This window comes from Hippopotamus amphibius, chromosome 8 (genome assembly GCF_030028045.1).
Source record: "Hippopotamus amphibius kiboko isolate mHipAmp2 chromosome 8, mHipAmp2.hap2, whole genome shotgun sequence".
NCBI classification, from domain to species: domain Eukaryota; kingdom Metazoa; phylum Chordata; class Mammalia; order Artiodactyla; family Hippopotamidae; genus Hippopotamus; species Hippopotamus amphibius.
This window is the reverse complement of record NC_080193.1, coordinates 10,262,466-10,286,130: the sequence shown is the minus strand read 5'-3', so window position 1 is coordinate 10,286,130 and position 23,665 is coordinate 10,262,466. Positions and strand designations below refer to the sequence as shown.

At 54.4% G+C, this 23,665-nt stretch overlaps 2 protein-coding genes and 1 long non-coding RNA gene across 5 annotated transcripts in view; 1 reads left to right on the top strand and 2 right to left on the bottom strand.

The window, feature by feature from the left end:
• The window catches only part of LOC130858901 (uncharacterized), a 6,334-nt gene extending 5,682 nt beyond the window's left edge, over positions 1–652 (bottom strand). Inside the window, exon 1 of the long non-coding RNA XR_009055137.1 lies at positions 4–652. This is a non-coding gene — a long non-coding RNA (uncharacterized LOC130858901). The remainder of the gene's footprint in view (positions 1–3) is intronic.
• Positions 1–14,250, top strand: part of HNF1A (HNF1 homeobox A) — a 15,127-nt gene extending 877 nt beyond the window's left edge. Inside the window, 9 exon segments of the mRNA XM_057746017.1 lie at positions 6,114–6,313; positions 7,968–8,154; positions 8,597–8,838; positions 9,826–9,977; positions 10,093–10,294; positions 11,088–11,279; positions 12,383–12,529; positions 12,532–12,732; positions 14,123–14,250. Of these exon segments, the coding sequence (XP_057602000.1) occupies positions 6,114–6,313; positions 7,968–8,154; positions 8,597–8,838; positions 9,826–9,977; positions 10,093–10,294; positions 11,088–11,279; positions 12,383–12,529; positions 12,532–12,732; positions 14,123–14,250 (1,651 nt within the window).
• C8H12orf43 (chromosome 8 C12orf43 homolog) lies at positions 11,066–23,665 on the bottom strand. Of its 3 annotated transcripts, none has more exons than XM_057746019.1 (6): positions 23,510–23,665; positions 20,792–20,834; positions 20,518–20,616; positions 17,857–17,930; positions 17,241–17,331; positions 11,066–16,752 (listed from the first exon to the last, which is right to left on the bottom strand). In XM_057746019.1, exons 1-6 carry the CDS (start codon positions 23,631–23,633, stop codon positions 16,395–16,397), a joined length of 789 nt encoding a protein of 262 aa, XP_057602002.1. In that variant the 5' UTR covers positions 23,634–23,665; the 3' UTR covers positions 11,066–16,394. The 3 variants fall into 3 exon arrangements, with proteins under 3 accessions (XP_057602002.1, XP_057602003.1, XP_057602004.1); XM_057746020.1 differs by having other exon boundaries at positions 11,066–16,749; positions 23,510–23,654; XM_057746021.1 differs by having other exon boundaries at positions 23,439–23,520.

Below are 23,665 nucleotides of genomic sequence, written 5' to 3'. Positions count from 1 at the left end.
CACCTGAGGGAAATGGAGCCTCAGGATGGAGCTGCTCCCCTTTCAGGCACGGCCTCAGGCCACCCCCTACTCCCACCAGCGGGCACCATTAGAGGCCTCCCTGCTCTGTACCCCCACCCACTGGCTGGCTCCCCATCTTTCAGGGAACTGGGTGGGTCTGAGTCCGATGCCTCCCCTCTCCTCAGCAGAGTGGACCTGGTTACTAATTACCCACGGGCGTTATTATTTCTCTTTTGTTTTATAAATTTATAAATGGCAAAAGGCTCTGATAAGGCCTGTGATCATTAACTTGTAGGGCTGGTAGCCTGGGGAGGCCTGAGCCAACCAACTTCCCACTGAGTGGGGGTGGGGGAGGTTGAGGGGAGGGCAGGGGAACCTGGGGGCCGCAGGGTCTGCCCCTCCCCTAAGCTCTGTACCCTCCACCCTAACAGCCAGGTGGGCGCGTGGTGAGGCTTCACAGGGATCATTTCGGGCAGTGTTGAGGTGAACTCTGGAGGAAGCTGTGGACAACTGCTTCACAGATGAGGGAACTGAGGCTCAGCGAGGGAAGGATCTGGACTAAGGCCACCCACCTGGGGCCCCCCACGCACTCTCTTTGGTGCCCTCAATCACCCTGACCGGGGCCAGGGGCCAGCTGGGGGTGGCTGGGGGGTCTGAGGAAGAGTCCCAAAGACCATCTCTTTTCTGTCAAGGTCCTGATCCCAGCTGGGGGTGGGGGAGGGCTGGATCCCTGCTTCAGGGAGCCCTCAGGGCCGGCCAGGCCTTGTGAGGGCCTAGCCAGGGGGCAGGGGAACAGCCAGGGCCCCCTGACTTGGCAGGAAGAGGAGGGCAAAGGGCCCTGCCGGGCTTCAGGGGAGGGGCAAAGAGTCAGGCATCGCCAGACCCAGGGAGAGGGCAACCTGGACGAGGGTGGGGCAGGGCCAGACCTGCTCAGGGCCCACGATGGGATTGGGGGCTTTCAGTGGGGAGTGGGGGCAGGGGGTGCCAAAGGCCTTACCTGGCTGGGTGGGGCCTCTCGATCAGCAGCCCCTTTGGTGGGACGATGGGTGGAGGGGAAGGCTTGATCCACAGCACGCGAGCAGGAAGCAGGGGTCAAAGTGCTCCCTGAGGACCAGCAGAGACCTGGAAGCTGAGGGAGAGAGGGGAGACATGGAGGAAGAGATGGGGCGTCGGGCGAGATGGAGAGAGAGGCCTGGAGAAGCAGAGTGGAACGGAGGCGCCTAGAGGGGAGAGGGGCTGACACGCAGCTGGGAGAAGGGGCTGGGGAGAGAGCGAGGCACCCCAAGCTGCGAGGAGGCTGGAGTGCTTGCTTCCCGCCCCGATTGGGTTTTCTTTAATGCTAACAGCATGCTATTTACTTTCCATTTAAATTTGAGATGTTGCTATAAATTATCAACCAGCTCCTTGTTCCTGCGGAGTTGATAACTAACTACCTGGGTTACTTATTGTTCAGGTAACAAAAGGGATCTGAAAACGCCCTGAGGGGAAAAAGTGGGGCCTCGAGCTTCAGGGTACAGGCTGGAGAGGGGTGGGGGACCCCCATGAAGGCCTGGTCAGTGGGGGAGATTGAGGCTGGAAAGGATGGTGAAGAGGTAGGACTTCCTGTGGAAGCCAAGTGTGACCAAGTGTGTCCTTGGGCAAGTCTCTTCTCTTCCTGCCTTGGTTTCCCTACCTGGACAATCAGTAAAATTCAAACTCCCTGCGCTGGTTCCCTGACCTCTTCCTGAGGGACCTTTCTCCCTCCCTCACTTTCCTCCAGTTACACTACACTGATTTTGCTCATTCCCACCTCAGGGCCTTTGCGTGTACTGTACCTTCTCCCTGGAACCCTCTTTCTAGATCTTCCCAAGCCAATTCCTTTTCCTCTTTTTGTTCAAATATCACCTCCTCAGGGAGGCCCTCCCTGACCACCCCATCTAAAGGTAGGCCCCACCCCAGTCACTCCCTCTTCTACTATTTTAAGTGAGTTTCCCTTGAAACTCATCGTTATTTATGATTATCTTGTCTGTTTTCTGTCTCCTGCCATGACAACAGAAGCTCTTCCAGAGCCTTATTCACTACTGAAACCCCTGATATCCAGCCCAGTAGCTGACACACAGCATGAATGAATGAGGGACTCAGCTTCTCTGAGCTCTGGGGTGTCTGCTGCTATGGCCAAGGGAAGAACCTGTTGCCAGGGCTCCTTCCTGAGTGTCCTCCTAGGTCCTCCTGTCCCTGAGCAGCTCACATCTTAAGGGTCTCTGGTCCTCTCCACTGGGCAGCACCAAGGCACTGAGGCCCAGGAAGACAGTGGCCAAGGTGGGACAATCTGACATCCCTGACTACGGCCAGCTTGCCGGGGCTCGAATCCCAGCTCTGCCCTCTTCTAACTCGGGCAGGCAATTCCACTTTTCTGAGCCCCTGTGTTCTCTGCAAGGTGGAGCTGATTTATAACACTTACCCACAGGGTTAAATAGCATGTAAATGCAGCAAACGATTGCTGTTATCAGTGGTCCTGTTTTACCAAAGTAAAGCTCAGAGAGGCCAAGTGACCTGCCCAAAGTAACTCTTACAAAGCAGTGAGGCCAGGACTTGCCCCGGGTCCTCCTCACCCTGCACTGTGCGCAGCACCCTGAGGTCGCATGCCTGTCCTGGATGCGCTCATCCCCCTCTTTACCCTCCCCGGTCGTTCTCGCTGTTAATGTCACCATCGCCTCACTTTCACGCAGTGCTCTAGGGCCCACGAAGGGCTTACAAATGCATTACACTGGTTCTCTCTTCCTGACAACCTATGAAATATTATTAGCTCCCTATCACAGTTGAGGAAGCCGAGGCACGCAGAGGTTAAGGAACTCCCCAGGGCCCCCCGGAGAGTGAGTGGCAGAGCTGGGATTCACACAGAGGAGGCAGCTCCCCCTCTGGATGCGTGGCCCTTCAGGCTGGTCTCCCAGCTCTGCAACCTGGGACCCACTGAAAGCCCACGGGCCAGGGAGCAAGAGGCCCAAAGCCTCGAACCTTCGATTGACCCCAGAACTGGCAGGAGGCAGGAGAAGGGAGATGTGGGCAGATCTTCACCTTTCCTGGGCCCTCTTCCCTCTGTTGTGGGGCTGGAGGTGCCAGGACTATGATGATGGTGGTAACAGTATTGTTCTGCTTACTGAGCACTTACTGTGTGTCTGGCCCTGACCTCAGCATTTCACTCCCATTAGAAACTCATTCTGTTCTCCCAAAAGAGAACTGGGAGGCAGGTGTGGATTTGCTGCCATGTTACAGGGAAGATGCGGGGCGTGTGCACATTTGTACCCAGGTTGGTTCGACTCTCAAACCCATTAGAGTGAAAGCAGGAGATGCCTGGAGACCTGGCCTCTTAGTCTTCTGCAGTGGGGAAAATGTCCTGAAAAGAGCCATGTTTTTGGCGACTCTGTGTGTGTGTGTGTGTGTGGGGGGGGGGGGGGGGGAGGGGAGAAAGAGAGCAGAGAACAGAGAGACACAGAGACAGAAGGAGAGAGAGTGAGAGAAACAAAGACAGAGAGACACATGGGGTCAGAAGGACAGGGACAGATAGTAAACCTTTTAGTTCCCTGTTGAAGGAAGACTGGGCTTCTTCTCTCTGGAGGAGGGATGGAAGGAGGGAGGATCTCTCAGGAGGGTGATGACTGCACCTGGGGGGAGGAGGGAGGCCATCAGGCAGCCCAGCCCCAGAATCAGATAAACATGTTTGCCACGGAGTGGAGCACAAGGCTGGACTTTGTCCTGCCCTTCCCTCCCAGCTCTGACTGGCACCCAGGGAACGGGGGAGGTGGGGAGGAGAGGCTCCCAGGAAAGCAGGGAGACAGGGCTCTGGGAGAGGTTGGGGGGTCCAGGCAAAGTGAAATATTCTTGAGTCCCAGCGAGGTCACCTTGGACAAGCGTTCACCTTTCTGAGCCTCAGTCTTCTCAACTGTGAAATGGGCGTACTTCCTCGGGTTACTGTCAGATTTAAATGACCAGCCCTTAGCACGGTGCCTGGCTCACCATAAATACTCAAGAAACATGAATTCTCAGTTTTACACAAATGGGACTTTGCTGGACCAACCACTGATTAACTCTTATCCGTCCCCACCTCCCATTCCTCCTTGCCTGTATGGGAACTGCTGATTTAAAAAAAGGAGGAAGTCGGAAGGCCAAAGTGCATGAAAGGCTCTGCGCCCTCACGTCTCAGAAGGGTACTGTTAAGGGGGCAGGCGAGGCTGGGTCTTTGAAGGAAAAGAGAAGGGCCAGGGGAGAAGGCAGTGCGGGGTGGGCGTCAGAGCGCTGCGGAGGTTATTCGCTTTGTTTTTTTTTTAAACATTATATGTGCATATGTAGTATATCATATGATATTATATTACTGATACATAATTTACAAAGTACAGAAGAGTAACAGAGAAAACCCTCCCTCTCACCCTGTCCCCAGCATCCTATCGGTGTCTCCAGTTCATTCTGTATCCTTCTGGTATTTCATGTGAACACAAGCAAGTATGTAGAAATCTTCTTTTATCCCACTTAAAATTTTACACACATAGCACAGTAGACCTACCACACACACTGTTCCATCTGGGCTTGTACAGCGCTTTCTCTGGGCTTTTAAGGCTGCGCTGTATGGAGGCACCGCATTTCGGTTAATCCGCATCCTTCTGCTGGATGCTTAGGTTGTTTCCAATTTTTGGCTGTGGCAAGCGACACGGAGATGAATCACCTCCTACACACGCCATTTGTCACACGTGCCCCAATTCTAGAAGCAAATCGCTGCGTCAAGGTGGTGGGAACACAGCCTTGGGATCATGCAGACCTGGGTTCAAATCCCAGTTCTGCCTGTTTCAGCACTGTTGTATCTGACAGGTGGTTGTAATAGGAGCTCAGGAGAGGATGAAGGGAAGAGAGAAGGGTTGAGACAGAACGGGAGAGGGAGAGAGAAGAATTTATATCGTACGGGCAACCTGACCCCTTCCATTCCCCACAGTGAGCAGAAGACAGGAGATTGAGCCACAGGTGGCCTGAGGTCCCCTTGAATCCCTGCAGTGGGAGAACGGAGCCCACAGAGTGGGATTCCGTGCTCAGATACGCACATTTTCTTCTTACAACAAGGCCTTGGGACGCTAGCCCCTAACCCTTTCACCTGGGCCTCCGTAGAGAACTTAGCCAACCGCCTCCGTGCTGTGGGGAGACTGGCCGTGCCACCACCTAGGGTTTAGTGCAGATTTTCAGGAGGCGTTTTGATGCTATGTGATTTTTATCTGATAAAATAAAGTTTAGACTGATTTAGAACCAAATCCCTTCAGCTGGAGTGGAACGCTGCTGGGCTGACTCTGTAACCTTGGGCAAGAGATACAAGTGACACAGTGCTCTTAGCCTCAGTGGCCCTGGATGTAAAGTAGGAGAATCATGTTTCTCTTCTTGTTTTCAGACTCAATTTTTTTCCAGTAGATCTCTCTCATCTATCCATCCATCTACCCACCCACCCATCCACCCATCTATCCATCCATCCATCCATCTTTCCTTCCCCCCCCCCACCATCCACCATCAACCCACTGACCATCCCATTACCCATCCATCCATCCATCCATCCACCCATACAGCCATTCATTAATTCATGCATTCACCAAGGGCATACTCTATGTCAGGCCAATTTTGAGTGCTGAGAACCAAACAGTTCCTGCCTTCCAGGTGTTTACTGTCTCTCACAGTGGATAAGACACAGCCACAAATAACATTTCTAGGTAGAATGGGGGATAGGGTGGGTGGGTGGAATCATTAAAGGAGGCACAAAGGTGAGGACCCTCCCCACCCGGCTGTGCGGCTTCCAGGGGGATTCTGTTTATGTCTACATCTGTCCACGTCTCTGTGTGTCCGTGTTTCGAAACCTTTAACTGTTCCTGTGCCTGTGCAGGACTTGTCGGGGCCTGTGTCCACATGTCTGCCACGTGAATGTGTCTGCAAGTCTCTGTCCCTGTGTCCTTGGGTCCTGGCATGAGTGCCCACACCTCCTGTCCCTGGGTCAGCGTGGAGGCTCCTGGGCTCCACACCTGCTTCCATCCACCATCCCCGCCTCCCAGCTGATCAGGGCTCCCAGCACCCACCCCGGGCTGAGTAGCCCCTCCTCGCCCTCTCCCCAGGGAGGACCCGTGGCGCGTGGCCAAGATGGTCAAGTCCTACCTGCAGCAGCACAACATCCCGCAGCGGGAGGTGGTCGACACCACTGGCCTCAACCAGTCCCACCTGTCCCAGCACCTCAACAAGGGCACCCCCATGAAGACGCAGAAGCGAGCCGCCCTGTACACCTGGTACGTCCGCAAGCAGCGAGAGGTGGCCCAGCGTAAGTAATGACCAACCGCAGCCCCGTCTTCCCGGCAGGGCCTGGGGCTCCTGGCAGCTCGAGGGTGGGGGATGGAAGCCTCGCCACCCCATTCCTCAGACAGGCAGATGGAGAGGAAGTCGGGGGGAGGGGATTCAACCAGCATGTCTCGGTTCTGCGCAAGGCACTCTAGGGCAGAGGAAGAGGGTAGGTCTTGGACATCCAAAGATGGATGAACTGGGCTCCTGACTTCTAAGAGCTCCCTGTGTACAAGGGAAGCAGGAGAACAAATCGTTATGATTCGGTAAGACAAGAATTACAACGTGACAACAGCAACAAAAGCTAGTACTGATGGAGCACTCACCACGTGCAGGGGCCGTGCAGGGCACGACAGAAAGTGTTTCCATGAGCTGAGCTGGTGGAGGAGCAGAGAATTAATCTCTTCTTCCTCAGGTAGGCAGGGGCATCAGGACGGATCACACTAGAGGTATGATCTCTTGACTAAGTCTTAAAGTGTGAGTTGAATTTTGACCCACGAAGATGCAGGGAAGGGTGTTTCAGGTAGAAGGAAGAGATGGAGTAAAGGCTCCGAGGCAAGGTGTATGCTCAGGAATCCCTCACTGCAAACCTGGGAAGACCCAGGTACCTTATCGTGCAGGGAATGGCTGGTTTCACTACCTGGGCCTCACACCCCACAAAACCCCATGTACACTTCTACACTTTTGAGCCCATCTAAGTGTAAAAAATGTTTTTGGTGTTTCCTTTACTAACTATCCAGTTTTTTTTTTTTTTTAAAAGGGAATATACATTTAGTTGTGTTTTTTTGTTTGTTTTTGCCACACTATGCGACACGTGGGATCTTAGTTTCCTGACCAGGGATCGAACCCATGTCCCCTGCACTGGAAGTCTGGAGTCTTAACCCCCAGACCATCAGGGAAGTCCCACACTTAGTCTTAAAAAGTAGAAGAAAATAAAGATTTTACAATAAAAATTAGGTGTCCTTCTCCTAAACAGCCACTGGTATTCCCAGTCTCACATGAACCCTCCCAGAGATGTTGTATGCATATACTCGCTGTCTATAGCATATATATTTCCCCTGCTCTTTGCAAGGCTGCTAGCTGTTCTGTTATTTGGTGGTGCCAATAACTGGCCCCCTACAAAGGACCAACTGAGAAAGTGGCTGGGTCTCTTCTCTCCTGGCCAATACTTGTACTTTAAGCTTCATTTCCAAGTCTGGAATGTTGAAAATAGCTCTGAATCTACTCAGCAGATATGATTCAAATTTCTGCTCTACTGTGCGACCCTGGAAAAATGTTTAAACTCCCTGACCCTCAGCCACCTCATCTGTAAGATGGGATGGCATGGTATCAAATGTGAACAATTGCTGATGCTTACCTGGAGCCTTGTACTGAGAAGGATTGTGAGACCGTATCTGGGCCCAGTAGAAGTATGCAGGGGTTGACTAGTGATGTCTGCCTTGGACACAGGCTAGGAAAGGGGTGGTGTGTGTGCTGTGTGTCTGTCATCAGTGGATTAGATGATTTCTAAGTTCTAGCTGTAAGCTCCTCTGGCTCAGCACCCTAGGAATGAGAAAGAATCAGGGGCATGGTCAGGTGAACCAACGCTGGAAGGTAGGATGGGTCAGTGTCCTGCTAATGGCTCTCTGTGCCCACAGAATTCACCCACGCGGGGCAGGGTGGGCTGATTGAAGAGCCCACGGGCGATGAGCTACCAACCAAGAAGGGGAGGAGAAACCGTTTCAAATGGGGCCCAGCATCCCAGCAGATCCTGTTCCAGGCCTACGAGAGGCAGAAGAACCCCAGCAAGGAGGAGCGGGAGGCGCTGGTGGAGGAGTGCAACAGGTAGAATGGCTGGCGGTCAGCAGGGCTGGTTTGGTCTGGGCTGGGGGAATGCTTGGGAAGGCGAGGGGGAGCTCTGGGTCCTGAGGGAGGCTCCCCAGGTTTTGAGAGCTCCTGCTGTCAGCCCAGAAGTTCTCAGCTCCCGCTCGGCGTCTGACGCCTAGCTCCATTCCTGGCACCCACCCCCTTGAGAGAAACCCTTGAGAGGCTCCTCGTCTCACTCATCCTCAGTACAACCCTCTACTTACTGTGCTCACTCTATGACCAAAGAGACTAAGAGAGGCTAAGTCACTTGCTCAAGGTCACATAGCAGACTAGGTTCGGAACCCAGATCTGCCAGCCTCAGCACTCAGGTAGAGCCCTGTCTCTCAGAGCCCTCCCCCCAGCCCCAGGGGAGGGTTCTCCTGGGCCTGACCTGGAGACTCACGAGTGGCCATTTCTGCAGGGCGGAGTGCATCCAGAGGGGGGTGTCCCCATCGCAGGCGCAGGGGCTGGGCTCCAACCTCGTCACGGAGGTGCGTGTCTACAACTGGTTTGCCAATCGGCGCAAGGAAGAAGCGTTTCGGCACAAGCTGGCCATGGACACGTACAGTGGGCCGCCACCGGGGCCAGGCCCGGGCCCTGCGCTGCCTGCCCACAGCTCCCCTGGCCTGCCCCCACCCGCCCTCTCCCCCAGTAAGGTCCACAGTGAGTGTCATGTGGGCAGGGGGATTGGGACGCTGGGTAGAGGGAGTATGGGGGTAGGTTGGAGGGCTGGGGAGCACCGCCCCTGTGGCAGCAGCCGCACAAACCTCTTAGCACTTCATTATGGCTCCAAGTTCATCTGTCTGCACTGCTCTACCTACTCCACCCCCTCCCTTCCACTGACCGCTCAACCCCCTCCTCTGCACTCCATTCCATCGACTCCATTGACTCCAACCTCACTTGATTTCGGTGACTCCAACCCATTCCCGATCAAAACAACTCAATTCATTTCAGCAGTTCAATTCAATTCAATTCAATTCAATTCAATTCAGTTCCATTCCATTCCATTCAATTCAACTCATTATAATCCAATTTAGTTCATTTAAATTTGGTACAGTTTGATCGAATCCAATTTCCAGTTAATTCAGTTTAACTAAATGTATTTCAAGGAAATTCAGTTGTATTGCTCAGTTCAATTTCAATCCAATTCGTTTTGATTCAATTTGACTCAATCTCAAATAATTTCGGGTTTGATTCAACTAGATTCAGTTTCATTCAGCTAATTCCAGTTCATTCTATTTAACTCAGTGTGCTGCGGTTTAACTTCATTAACCTCAATTCAGTTTGGCTCAGTTGTCTTTTTTTGGCCCGACCAGGGACTGCCCTGCAGTGGGAGCGCAGAGACGTAACAATTGGACCGCCAGGGAAGTCCCTGGCTCAGTTGTCTTTTATTGAGCACCTACTGCATGTCGACTATAGCCCGGGGCAGTGGGGGCCACAGAGCTAATAAAATGCAGCCCTTGTGTTCAAGAAGTCGGGAGCTGCCAGCCCAGGGCCTGGCAGGAAGTGGACACTCCAGCAAAGTCTGCTGGCTGCATAAAGAAAGATGGGATGAGGGGCCCGAGCAAACCAATGCAGTCTGGAGTGATGGGGGCCACAGAGGCGGGCAGGGCAGTGGGGTGCTGAGGCTGGGCACTGCTCCCGCTCCAGGCGTGCGCTATGGACAGCCTGAAACCAGCGAGGGGGCCGAAGTGACCTCAAGCAGTGGCGGTCCTTTGGTGACAGTGTCTGCACCCCTGCATCAAGTGTCCCCCACCGGCCTGGAGCCCAGTCACAGTCTGCTGAGCACAGAAGCCAAGCTGGTGAGTGTCCCGCCCCTCCCCGCCCCCAGTCTCCCCTTGGCTGGGAGATTCTGGAGCAGTTCCCAAGGAAGCAGGATGGGGTCCCACCTTGACTCAGTGTGGCTTCCCCTCCAAGGTCTCGGCCACTGGGGGCCCCCTGCCCCCTGTCAGCACCCTGACAGCACTGCACAGCTTGGAGCAGACATCCCCGGGCCTCAACCAGCAGCCCCAGAACCTCATCATGGCCTCGCTTCCTGGGGTCATGGCCATTGGGCCTGGTGAGCCTGCCTCCCTGGGCCCCACATTCACCAACACGGGCGCCTCCACCTTGGTCATTGGTAAGCTGGTGGGGGTGGGGGGGGCCTCTGGGTAAGGGGCTCATGGGGCTCCCACAGCACCCAGGAGCAGGAAGAGCCGCTGGGACTCATTCATTCGTGTATTTATTGAGTGCCTGCTCCATGCTCCCCCAGGGGAACACAGGTGAACCACACAGCCCCAAATCTCAGCCACCCAAGGAGGGAAGCAGACAAGCGTGACGTTGGGTTGGCCGAAAAGTTCGTTCAGGTTTTTCCTCACATCTTACAGAAAAACCCTGAATGAACTTTTTGGCCAACCCAATACATAAGTTATATAGTACCTCAGAAGGTAAAACCGCTATGGGAAAACAGCAGAGTAAGGGAGACTGAAGTTTTCTGGGTTTTAGGCTTTTTATTTATTTATTTATTTATTTTTTATTTTTTTAGGCTTTTTAAAAAAATTTTTTTAAAGTCTTTATTCAGAACTGTTATGCAGAAGCTCAGTATATAAGACAGATAGGGAGCTGCTGGGAGAGGGGTACAGAGCGTTAAGTCCCAGGGCCTTTGCATTGCTATGGGACCCCAGGGCTCCAGGGAACCTAGTTTGACACAACCCCTGCCCTTATCATGAGCTAGTGGCTCAGAGGGGGAATCCCTTGCCGGGGCTCTAACTTAGTGACAGTTCCTACTACAAGGCTGTTTCCTGATTACCTCGTTCCCTCCTCCAACCCACTGGCTCTAGGAGGGAGGGATGGTGCTCCTGGGGCTCTGGGCTGGGCCTGGGGAGGCCACAGAGGGACTCCTGCCCCCCCCCCCCCCCCCCCCCCCGCTCCAGGCCTGGCCTCCACGCAGGCACAGAGCGTGCCGGTCATCAACAGCATGGGCAGCAGCCTGACCACCCTGCAGCCCGTCCAGTTCTCGCAGCCGCTGCACCCCTCCTACCAGCAGCCGCTCATGCCCTCCGTGCAGAGCCACGTGGCCCAGAGCCCCTTCATGGCCACCATGGCCCAGCTGCAGAGCCCCCACGGTGAGTGCCCCTCGGCCCCCCGCTGGGGGAGGGGGTGGGAGAGGCTGGCTGTCGGTAAGCCCAGGCGAAGGGGGCGGCTTAGCAGCTATTGCGGCCCGTGTGTGTGTCTTGATACAAGTGTGAGTGCTTCTGGGACGGGGGCTGTGCCGGTGCTCAGGTGCACACGCGTGGGCTGGAATACGTCTCGGCGTGCGAACCCGTGTGCTGTGTGCACGCACGTGGGTTTCTGTGAGTGCGTATCCGTGTGCGCACACCCCCGTGTGCGCGTGGGGCCGTGTGTATTTCTCAGCTTTTAGAAGGGTAACACGGTACCTGCACCATGAATGACATAACACTCCCCGCAGGGCTTGGGGCAACACCCTCTCGTCAAATACCACGAAGCAGGTTAATAAAGACTCAGCCTCACATCAGGTTCAGGTCAGATTTCGCCACCAAAAGAGCTCTAGTGCCAACCGGACAAAAACCTGTTGGCTTTCAGACCTTTCTGAAACTGGGGCTCTTGGATGAGGGACTGTGGACCCGAACACCTGTGCATTTGGTTGAGGGCACCATTTATGTGTGTACGCGGGGGGTCGTGTTTTTCATGAGTCCACCACGTGAGAATACGTGATTTATGTTGTTTTTGTGCTGGCATCTGTGTGTTTTTGTGGGGCTGGGGACTGCAGGTGACATGCTGGGTTACACTGTGGAGAGGGGTCCTGGAGGTGGCTATATGCTGCCCCCTCCTCACCCCCTAACAGGGGTGCCGGCCTTTCCCTCCGAGGCCGGTACTTAGTACCCTATCAGCGCCTGTGCTTCCCATTTCTTTTCACACCTGTCCTCTCCAGGTGATGGCAGGAGCTGGGTTTGGGTTCCCGGCCTCCCCCAGGCTCCTCTCCACCGAGACAGGCGGAGCAGGCCCCTGCGGTTGGGGAGAGTGTCCAACCCCTCTATCTGGAGCTCCCAGTTTGGGAAATCAGCCCTGAGTCCCCAGCCACTGCCCCACTGGGCTGCTCACCAAGCCCAGGCTGCTCACCAAGCCCAGGCCCCTTGAGGTCCTCCTGGGAGGGGTCCAGCCCGGCCCCGGTAGCATGTGTGTAGCCCCCTCTCCTCCCTCCTGCCAGCCCTGTACAGCCACAAGCCCGAGGTGGCCCAGTACACCCACACGGGCCTGCTCCCGCAGACCATGCTCATCGCCGACACTGCCAACCTGAGCGCCCTGGCCAGCCTCACACCCACCAAGCAGGTAAGGCCCAGGCCTGCCCCGGCCCCTCTCCGGGCCCTGCCCCAGCGCACGCCCTGGGGGCTCAGGAGCTGCCCTTCCACCAGGTCTTCACCTCAGATGCTGAGGCCTCCAGCGAGTCCGGGCTTCACACACCAGTGTCTCAGGCCACCACCATCCACATCCCCAGCCAGGACCCTGCCAGCATCCAGCACCTGCAGCCCACCCATCGGCTCAGCGCCAGCCCTACTGGTGAGCGGCCTTGCCCTGCCCCACCCCCGCTTGCTGTCCCCATAGCTGGGGAGGAAGGTGTGGGCAGCAGACGGCGGGTAAATGTGAGGGGGCACCTGTGCTCCCCTGAAGTGAGCCAAGAGGGCTGTGAAACCACAGGAAATAGGCCTTTCTCACGGAAACATCTATTAGCTCAGCTGAGGAGAAAGATAACCGGAAGAGGCAGTAGAGGGTGATGAGACGGCGAGAACTGGGCTTGCTGGGGACCAGACGTGACTCACAGATGTGCTGCTTTGACTCAGGGCTTAGCATTTTTCAAATTCATTGACAACAGCTAAAAATTAAGAGCTTTCACATATTTCTGGCTTCTCTTAGAAAGTCGGAAGGACTCATGTTGCCCCGTAGCAACCACAGAGCGTGGGCCCTCCAGCCCACCACATCCCACTTGACCCACGCATTTCCATTTCCCGACGACCTGAGTCTGCAGCCCACGTCAGGGTGAAGAGCAGGCACTTTGGAGTCAGGTTGCTGGGCTTGGAGACCCAGGGCGGCCACTTGCTAAGTGAGCCCCTGCATCCTCCATCCAGCCCTGGTGGCTGCAGGGACAGTCACTGAGGGCTCCATGGTCCAGGCTCTGTGCTCTACCCATGAGGTGTGTGTCAGCATCCCCGTTTTACAGATGAGAAAGCACTCAAGAGGAGAGGGACTTGGCGGTGCTTCCAACAGCCACTTGGTAGTGAGGCCAGGACTTGAACCCGGGTCCAAACTCAAAGCCCATTCATTCTCTTAACCATCTGAATCAGTTAGCTTTCTCCTGAGATGCAGAACCAATAGGAATAACACACACACATACACACACACACACTCTTAAGGAACTGGCTCATATGACTGTGGGGCTGGCACGTCTGAAAGCTGCAGGGCAGGAGGCAATGCTGCAGTCTCTGGCTTCTCCGGGAAAGCTCAGCTTTTGCTCCTAAGGCCTTCAACTGACTGGATGCGGGCCATCCACATTATCAAGGGAAATCTCCTTTACTCAACAACTGACATAGATGTTAACCACACTTACAAGACACCTTCACAGCAATGCCTGGATTGGGGTTTGGCTCAACGACTGGGCACTAAAAGGCAGCCAAACGGACGCATAAAACTAACCATGACGCCGGCTCACCAGGGCTTCCCTGATGTCCCCACTAAAATGTGCTGGGGAGGCCACTCCCTGGCGGCGCTGGAGCCTGGCTGGGGGTTATTAAGGCCTGAGGACAGAGGTTTGACCCTGGTGTCCAGTTAACCTGCTGAGAGTCGGTAGGTGGCGAGGCGCCACTTTCCCATCTCAAGTACCCTTAGGGATGGTGGGCGGGGAGGGGTCGGGATGGGCGTGGCGGGCAGTCAGACGTCTCCTCTGCCTCTGCAGTGTCCTCTAGCAGCCTGGTGTTGTACCAGAGCTCCGACTCCACCAACGGTCACGGCCACCTGCTGCCATCCAACCACAGCGTCATCGAGACCTTCATCTCCACGCAGATGGCCTCTTCCTCCCAGTAACCGTGGCCATGGCCTCCAGGGGGCTGGGCCCTGGAGCCCACACAGCCTGCTGGAGGGGTGACCAGGACATCTGAGCCTGCACAACTTTCCCTACCCCCAGACTGCTGCTCTTCCCTGGGAAACTGTGCCTTGGCCCCCACCCTGTTCTGCCAGCTTCAGAAAGGAGAGGTTCTGAGGGGCCCCAACTCGAGGAGGGCTGCTTCAGTGCACAAGACGGGACCGTGCAGAGCTTGGAAGCAGAGCCTGTTCCTGGTGGGACTCGGGAGGGACTGTCTCTGCTGCCCAGGGTACATCCTGTCACTTGGAACAGAAGGGGGCAGCCTTGGACTCTAGTACCCCCAGGCTGGGCCCATGGACAGCCCTGACACCCTGCAGGGAACGGCCACTTCTCAGGATACCAGCCTGTGTAGCTGAGAGAGAGGTCATAGGTCAACGTGGCCCCATTCTGTCCCCCGTGCCCCATCAGGCCACTCCAACCAGCCTCCCTTCCTGCCATCAACCTGCACACCTACTGGGACCCACCTGTCCTGCCTCACATGAGCATCGCCTGAGTGGCTCCTCTGTGCCAGGGTCCGGGGCAGACAGGCCTCTCCAGCTTCCCTCATCCTGAGCCATCCCTCTCTCTGGCCGCCATGACCTCCCGTTTCCTCGGACATTTGTCCCCCTGAGCATCACACCTTCTGAGCCTGGCATCTCGCCTCTACTGGAAAGCCCTTCCCCCCCCCCACCCCCACAGGCCTAGGGGTTGTCCTTGCTCCTGTGGGAGCCTCGTGACTCTGCGCCTCGTGCCAGGTGAAGGTCGTGCGGCAGCAGACACTTCCCTGCTTTGGGGGAGAAGCTGCTGAGCCCAGAAAGCAGGAAGGCCCCAGCAGCTGGCAGAGCTGAGGGGTCCTGAGGGAGAAGAGAGGCGAGACCAGCGGAAAGGTTGCCGCCTGGAAGCTTGGAGCCCGGCTAGCTGAGGGGAGGGGTTACCCCCCTCCCCGCCCCCGGCCCGGGCCCCCGGAGCCTGAGGTCCTGAGGGACAAGGCAGCTGTGCCAACCCAGAGCTCATCTCCCCAGGCTGCTGCAGATAACCCAGCCCTTGTGGACCACCTCCATCCTGGAATGAGGAAGGGGCTGGGGAGAACTGGCATCCCTGCAGCTTGCAGCCAGCTAGGGGCGAGCCTGTACATTTATTTAACTTTAGTAAACGAGGAACATGTCGAAACGTCTTGCTTGTCCACACATTGCCCAGGAGGGGTTAGGCAGGCAGATGGGGGTGGAAGGGGGCCAGGGGCTCGAGGAGGGACGGGGCTGGCACACACGCTCTCACACCCCACCTCTGTCTTCCGTGCTCTGCTCAATCTCTAAGGCTGAATCTCCTTGCTCTGCTGAATCTCTTCTGGCAAAGTTCTGGCCAGAACTTTGCCTTCACCTTGAACTTCTGCTCCTTCATGCAGGATACATGGGTCCATGAACCCCAAGTCATGAGTGCTGGGACACTTTCTGAAGTCTTGGAGCTGGGGTGCAGGAACACTTCTTATGGTGCAGGCAGGAGGACCGACCTGTGTAATGCCTCATCAAGATTCAGCACTGACATGGGGGCAGCACCCAAATACTTCTGTTAAGTTCTGGGCCCCTCGACACCTTATTTTCCATAATCTGTTTGGCTCAGAGACACGATCATGTATGGCATATTCACAATGTGGAGAATGAAAATTCTGGAAAACCAGGAGAGGAACTCTCTCTCCTTTTCCACACAAGTCTGTGTGGCTTGGAGGGAGATGCACAAAACTCCTCCTGGGCCTTGGCATCTCGGGGACCCCTTCCCTCGTTTTCTTCAGATCATCTTCTACACCAGGCAGAGGAGGTGGAAGCGCGACCACTTAGCCATTAGCCTTGAATAACTGGGAGGCTCCTCCTTTTTCCTGAGGCCACAGAATGTTCTGGTATCACAGCTCTGCCCCAGCCCCAGTGGGAGCACAGAAGACCAGGCCTTGCTCACCTTACAACCGCTTCTTTGCCTGACGCTTGCGCCAGCGCCAGTCATGGGTGGAGTCTGGACTTGCCAGCCAAGTCCTTGCACTGAGAGAGGGAGGCAGGGCTTGGACATATCTTGTCCCCCGTGGGCGCCCCTAGTTGGGCCCCGTGCCTGCAGGTTGGGCTCAGTTTGCAGGAACGGTTGCTGCGCTCTTTGCTGGTGGGGACAGGGAGGCCTCGCTGGCCCTCTTTGCCTCTTTCTTCCTTTTCTTCTTTTTGGTCCCAAGTGGCACCTGGTCTCCACTGAGCTCAGCGGACTCCTTTTCCTGCTTCCCGACTGCGGCCTTGCTTATGGTAGTGGCGGCGGCAGCCACAGCCACATCGGCGCTGTCCTCCTTGGCTTTCTTTTTCAACTTCCTTTTCTTCTTCTTTGCCTTTTTCTCCACGTTGACAGGGCCGTGGATGGCGGACTCCTGGAGGATGTCAGAGGCTGACACAGCCGCCTCTCGGCAGCGCTGCAACTCCTCATCGCTGTCCTCGCTGCTGCAATGGGAGGGCAGGCAGAGTCAGCTGGAGTCGAGAAGGGGCCCCAAAGCCGTCTCTTGCTGCCTTGGTCCAAGCCACCAGAAAGAAGCCACAGGGTGGCAGTTCGAGAGCTCAGGCTTGGCAGTGAGGCAGAGCTCGGTTCCAACACTGGCTTCCCTGCTGTATGATCTCATTTTGTGACTTAACCTCTCTGACCCTCAGTGTCTTCATCTATAAAATGGGGATCTTAACAGAGTCCAGGCCTCCGAGGAGTGTGGTGTCTGGCACAGGATGGGTGCTCAAAATGCAGTAAATATCTAAAGCCATTCCCAGTGGAAACACCTCCCCCTCCCACTGAGGTACTACTTCTCCAGGTACCTGACAGGGCTCCTTCTGGGCCTGGACCCGACTGGAGTCAGCTTGGCTATTTGGGGGGCGGAGGGCACTGGCCAAGACAGAGCACAGGCAACGACGAGGGAACCTGAGAAGTGGCTGTGCCATCTCACCTGGAGCTGGAAGGCGACCGTTTCTGGCAGGGCCGGGGAGCAGCTTCCTTCTGGGGGCCTCCAGGGACAGATGTGAAGAAAAGGCGGAAGCCTGCAACCCACAGGGGTGGAGTCAGCACCAACAGGGGCCCCCCAGGCCCCTCAAGGAGCTCCTAGTCCAGAGGACATCGCTCCTAACTACAAAACAGTGCCTCTTAGGATGAGAGGCATGCTTGCTCCCTGCTGCAGCGAGAGGATGGGGTGCTTGAGGGGATGCCAGCCATCAAATCAAGAGCAAGCCCTCAGGGGCTTCCTGGAGTCAGCGGCTGAGCCTCCGGCCTCAGGCAGCTCGCAGAGTGGCTAGTGAGTTGGGCAGGGGACAGAGATGCCCGTGGGAGAGGCTGAGGGGAGCAGTGGCCAGGCCCTCCTGCTCTGGGTCACCTTGGGCCAGTGCCTGCATTCCTCAGAGCCCCAGTCCCCTCACGATCCTCCTGTGAACAGGATCACCATAATACCCGCCTCGGCAGGGGCTGCAGGGATGAAAGAAGATAATAGGCCACAACTGTACTTCCCAGCTCCTTACTCAGAAGGGCTGCTTAATGAAGGAAAGCTGGTTATCAACAGTGTAACTGCTCACCGTCGTCCTCCGGGGCGCCTCTCCGTACCTCAGCCTTTCTTGGCTCCTTCACTACTTCTGAGATGGTAATGGAGCTAAGGGAAGAGATGGTGGATTTAAGATGAGATTTGGGGTAATGACAAAAATTCTTTTCAATTAAAATTCTCTTTTTAAATGTTCTAATTTTTTTTAAGTGGAGGGGTCAGGGTTATGCGATACTAAGCGCAAAGGCAGAGAGCACCTGGCCTGATGGGGACGCTGATGCTTACAGCTGCAACGTGGCGAACGGCCCCTGCCAGCTCAAACTGCGGTGCCTCACTGGTTTAAACCCTACTTTATTCCAGAAAGTGCTGAAGAAGTTTTGAAGATACAGTACAACAAAATGAGGCAAAATAAGGCAAAGAGAAAACAAGAGCGGGAAGGACAGAAAGAGCCAGAAGTGTGGTCAGGAAGCCCTACACATGTGCTAGACACAGGGCACACATTTTGTTCTGAACTTCCCGGCAGCAAGCATGAAAAGGAAAATATGACCAGTCTAGAAAAAAGAAAAAACAGTTCAGAGGTCAGCTCCTAGAGCAGACATGGTTTTTTCTCTCTTTTAAAAATTTTTAAAATTTTTTAAAAGCTTAAAATTTTTTAAAATTTTTTAAGAGCTAACTGTAGACTGACATGCAAAGCAGTGCCAAGGAATAACATGGGGAGATCCCACGTACTCTCCACCCGGCTTCTCCCTCTGGTAACACTGTGTGTAACTAGGGTCCATTATCACAACTGGTAAACTGACTTTGCTACGACTTCAGACCTGGGTTTTGAATGCTGATTTTGTCACTTACTGACAAGGGACTTCATCTCTCTGAGCCTGTTACCTGTCTGTACACTGGGAGTGGTAAGAGTCCCTGCCTCTGAACGCTGCCACGAGGATTAAATGAGAAAGCAGACACCAAGCCCTGAGCACAGAGCCTGGCTGCAAGCCGGTGCTCGGTAAACAGCAGCTACGATGATGCTGAAGACGATTAATGTCGTCAAGATAAGCAATGAGCTTCACAGAACCCCCTTTCTCTAGAAGCACAAACAGAGACGGGAGAACTACCAAGACCTGGAAGCAGGACTTGGGTGAATGCTGGGCAGCCCTGCCGAGCACCGCAGAGACCAACGCCATCAGCAACACCCATGCAGTGAACACGGTGATGCACTGGGCGCTTCTCCTAACTGCCCTTCGCAGGTGCCAGAGGCCTCCCCCAGGTCCTGTGTGGGATGCGGTCTGAGGAGAGGGAGCGGAGACGATGCCAACTGGGTGCCGACCTGGACCTGGGCAGCATCTGAGGTTCAATGTCAGTCCTCGGGGGGCATCCTGCAATGTCTGGAGACATAGTTGGTTGTCACAACAGGTGGAGAGACGCTACTATGATCTCATGGGTGGAGGCCAGGGACATTGCTAACCATCCTACAGTGCACAGGACAGCCCCGCACAACTATGAATGATCCACCCCAAAATGTCCATGGTGCCAAGATGAGAAACCCCGCCCTAACACAAGGAACCAACTGGAGTACCATCTCTCTGGAGAGAAATATGAGACACTGCAGGGAATAGCCTGACCGTGTGTAACCAGCGTCCTGCTGGATTTCCGCCTGGGGAACATCTGCTGTGGATCACTGCCATGCCAGGCGGGCCCTGGCCACCCTGAAGCCCAACAGTCACAGAGAAAAACCACTCCCGCGGGTTGAGTGACCTTCCTAAACACATTTACCACATTCCTGGGTCAGGGGACTGGCACTAACGCTGTGGGGGTGCAGGCTGCTGAGGCCTGGTCCAATGTTCTGTCTGGGAAGAGCACCTGCTGGGCACTCTGGGAGGGCTCATTTGTCCTTTTCGATGGCTACTTCAAAGGGAAGGACTGTGGCTTGAACTTGCTCAGTCTCCCATTCAAAACCTGCCAGGGCTCTGTCAAGCAGGGCGGGATGTAGACCAGGCTGTCCCGGAATGCGTCCCACCCCACGCCACCAGTCACGCATGGAACAGAGGCATCGTGGCCAAATGAGTGCGTGAGATGCTGGGCTAAACAAAGTTACACAGGCCTCTTTACTGCAGGGCTTCTCAGAGCCTTGAATACACTATTAGGAATCTAAATCTCCCAGGGCACAGGGCGTATGTGGAGTGCAGCATTTCTCCACCTCTTTGCTGTTGGACCCCTTTTGTCGAGAGCCACACTCTGGACTCACGTTCCTGGGCACCTACTTTGGGAACGCCGACCTGGATCTTTACAGATTGTATTCTCTCAGTGCCTAGCATACAGAAAGCACCCAAGAATTAGGAATTCCGTCGCTCCCTTGGCCTCTTATGGTGGGAATGAGCTCTTGCATCTAGGGTTCCCCCTTCCTCTCATGGTAGCAGGATAGCACACTGGTTAAGAGCAGGGCCTTTGGAGTCAAAGCCACTCTGCTCCCTCTTCCCTGTGACTTCAAGCAAATGCTTCTCACAGAGGGGAGCCTATTGCCACATCTAGAGAATAAGGACAGCGACAGGACCTACATGGTGGGGTGATTATGAAAACGATGAGGTGACGGATGCCACGTGCTTGCCTCAGTGGCGACTTGCACATGCTGAGCTCCCGGGCCACGGGAGCCATTACTCTTCAAATTAATGAATGAGGGCAGGAGAAGAGAATGTAAGCTTTTGATTACCTGTCCAGCAGGGCTCCCAGCTTCTTAGCTACGTGGGCTCGGAATTCGGGGGTGGTCTGAAGCTCGTTGCCGTCTTGTTCATGCTCACCCACCTTGTGCCTACAACACACGTGAAAGGACCTCACTTCCTGCCAGCTCAGAAGCTGTCCCACGAGGGCAGGGAAGACGTGTGTCTGGTTCACCCTGACACCTCAGGGTCGAACAGCCTCTGGCACACAGCAGGGGAGCGATATCAATGAATGCACGCGTGAAACGTGAACCCAGTGCACAGTACCTGAGGCTCGGCTGGGTGCTTGGCAACTGAGTATTTGCAGCACCTGTGGAAATAACAAACACCGAGGCATTTATAGAGGAAATGACTACAGCATCAGTTGTGTGCCGGGCACTATTTTATGTGATTTACACATATAACTCATTGACTCTTTCCAACAACTCCATGGGGTGGGGGTGGGGGTGACCAGTATCCTCATTTTATAGAAGAGGAAACTGAGGCAAGGAGATATAAAAATATCTCAGCCAGAGTCAAACAGCTACTAAGCGACAGAGTTGGGATGAGGACCCAGGCTGTCTGGCTCCAGAGCCCCCCACCCTTAACCATCATGCTGAACAAGCAAGTGTAAGTGTAATTTGATTCCAGCATTTACTGAGTGCCTACCGTGTGCTTGGCTGTGTGCTAAGTGCCGTGGAGGAGAGAAGGGGGCTCAGTTATGTTGATCACTGGACTAGGAGTTTAGCTGGGGGTCTCAGCCTCCTCACTCATTAGACATGCACGTTCATTCACTTAAGCACTATTTTCCTGGGACTTCCCTGGTGGTCCAGTGGTAAAGAATCCATCCCGCAATGCAGGGGACACGGGTTTGATTCCTGGTCAGGGAACTAAGATCCCACGTGTTGGGGGGCAAATAAGCCTGTGTGCCGCAACTACTGAGCCTGCACACCTCAACATTAGAGAAGAGAAAAACCCATACGCCAGAACTAGAGAGGAGCCCACGCACTGCAGCGAAGATCCCTCATGCCGCAACAAAGGCCCGACACAGCCAAAAATAAATAAATTAATTAATAAATGGACTCTTTTTCCTGAGCGCTGTGTAGGTCCTCGGGAAACCATGGTGAAGGGACACCAGCTATTCACATCACATAACCTCTCGCTCACTTGTGAAGCAAGTACGGGCCAGAGCTGACTCTAGTTGCTGGGGATGCAGGGATGAAAGAAAAAAAGACAGGATAAGTAAAGAGGCAATTGTAGAAGAAATGAAAGCATTATATATGAAGGGAATCACACAAAGTATGATGATGGTGGAAAGAAGGCATGTGACCCAGCTTTCCCAAAGAGATGGTGTCTAAGCTGTAGTATTAAAGGATGAGTGGGAGTTGGACAGGAGGGGGAAAGCTGTCCATGAAGAGAGTCCAACCACATAACTGCTGCTATTTATTGGGCCTTTAATATGGGCCAAGCACTGCAGATATATCATCTCGGTTCCTTCTCAGCCTTACAGGGTTGAGACCATTACTCCCACTTTACGGATGATGAAATTTAAGTACAGTGAGGTTTAAGTACCTTGCCCACATTTCTCACTGCTAGTGAGTGATGGAGGTGGAAAGGCATTTCTGTATATAGAAAATGAGGAGAAAACTGCAGAATTATGGTGCCCACAGATGAGAGGGCATAGTATGGTCTGGAGCCTACCTACGGGTAGTGTGCAATGTAGCAGGAAGGCAAAAGGGGACAGGCGGACAGAGAATGGATTACCAAAGGGCTTGTAAGTCCTTTTAAACAAAAGCAGGGGTTCTCGGACTTCCCTGATGGTCCAGTCGTTAAGAATCTGCCTTCCAATGCAGGGGATGTGGGTTCAATCCCTGGTGGGGCAACTAAGCCCACAGGCCACAACCACTGAGCCCACGCACGCCCTGGAGCCCCATGAGCCACAACTAGACAGAAGCCCGCTCTGCAACGAAGAGCCCAAGTGCTGCAACTAAGACCCAACACAGCCAAAACAGAACCAAAAAACAACAACAACAACAACAACAAAAAACCAAGCAGGGGTTCTTAACCTTGTTTAGCCATGGTCTGCTCTGGCAGTCTCATAAAGCCTGGATCCCTTCTCAGAATAATGTTTTCGATGCAAAAAATATAACAGATAGGATTACAAAGAAAACCAATGATACTGAAATTCAGTTATCACTGATAGTAAAAAGCCAAATTTGGAATACTGTTAATATATATGCTTCTTCACTAATGTAATTAAATAAGATCTACTGATGGGTCTAAAAATTACTGTAGTTTTAAAGCAGGGATGAGTGGAAATGATTTTTTCCCAACATTTTACTGTGAAAAATATTTTTGATACATCTGCAAAGACTGTAATCGGATTTGAAAATCTGCGACTTTTGTTAAGACAGAGTAACAGGTATTGACAAAACTACTGTGGCTTGTTCACATGCGTGATGGGAAGAGATGCTAAACTTCAAATAGAGATTAATGAAAGTAAAGATGAAATATTTTTCCCATTCAGATTCACCGACCCTCTGGATTCTGCCCACGACTGGGTACCCTTATGTTAAGGGACTTTGGATGTCTTCCCAGGGCATTAGGGAGTCACTGTCAAAGAGACGTGTAGGACACCGCTCGCTGGCAGCCCCAGGGTGTGAGAAAGTGCTGGAGGCGGGGAAAGGCTGGGAGCGAGAAACCAGTAAAGGGGCTGTTGCAATCACCTCGGAGAGCTGGCGGGCTGCCCAGGGTGCAACAGTAAGGAAGGACCCAAGGAAACAGTCAAGAGACATTCTGGCGCGTTGGTTTCCCTGACTGGGATAATGGAACGACCCTCCCTGGTGCACCTGTCCGCTCTTTGACTCTGAACTCCCACACCGACCCTGGAGCCTCCTCAGGGAAAAAAGTCGAATCCCCGTGACTCCCTCCTCACCATCCATCCTCTCAGGCCGCAGGGGAAGATCCTACGCCCTTCGGCCAGACTTCCCGAACATAGTTCCCTACCGACTCTTGGCTTCTCCGGGCCCCTCGGGTGCCGCTCCAAGCCCCAGGCCGGCATCGCCGCCTCGCGGCACCGCTCCAGCTCCTCCGCATCGCTGCTGCTGCTACTACTCGCTAAATCGCTCATGGCGCCACTGGGCGCCGCCACCTTGAACCACC

Coding starts and splice junctions, on each gene's coding strand:
- C8H12orf43 (XM_057746019.1), bottom strand. CDS start 23,633: ATGAGCGATTTAGCGAGTAGTAGCAGCAGCAGCGATGCGGAGGAGCTG. Junction 20,617..20,791: donor AGCACCCAGCCGAGCCTCAG/GTACTGTGCACT, acceptor CGTGTGTTGTAG/GCACAAGGTGGGTGAGCATG. Junction 17,931..20,517: donor CTGGGAGCCCTGCTGGACAG/GTAATCAAAAGC, acceptor CTCTTCCCTTAG/CTCCATTACCATCTCAGAAG.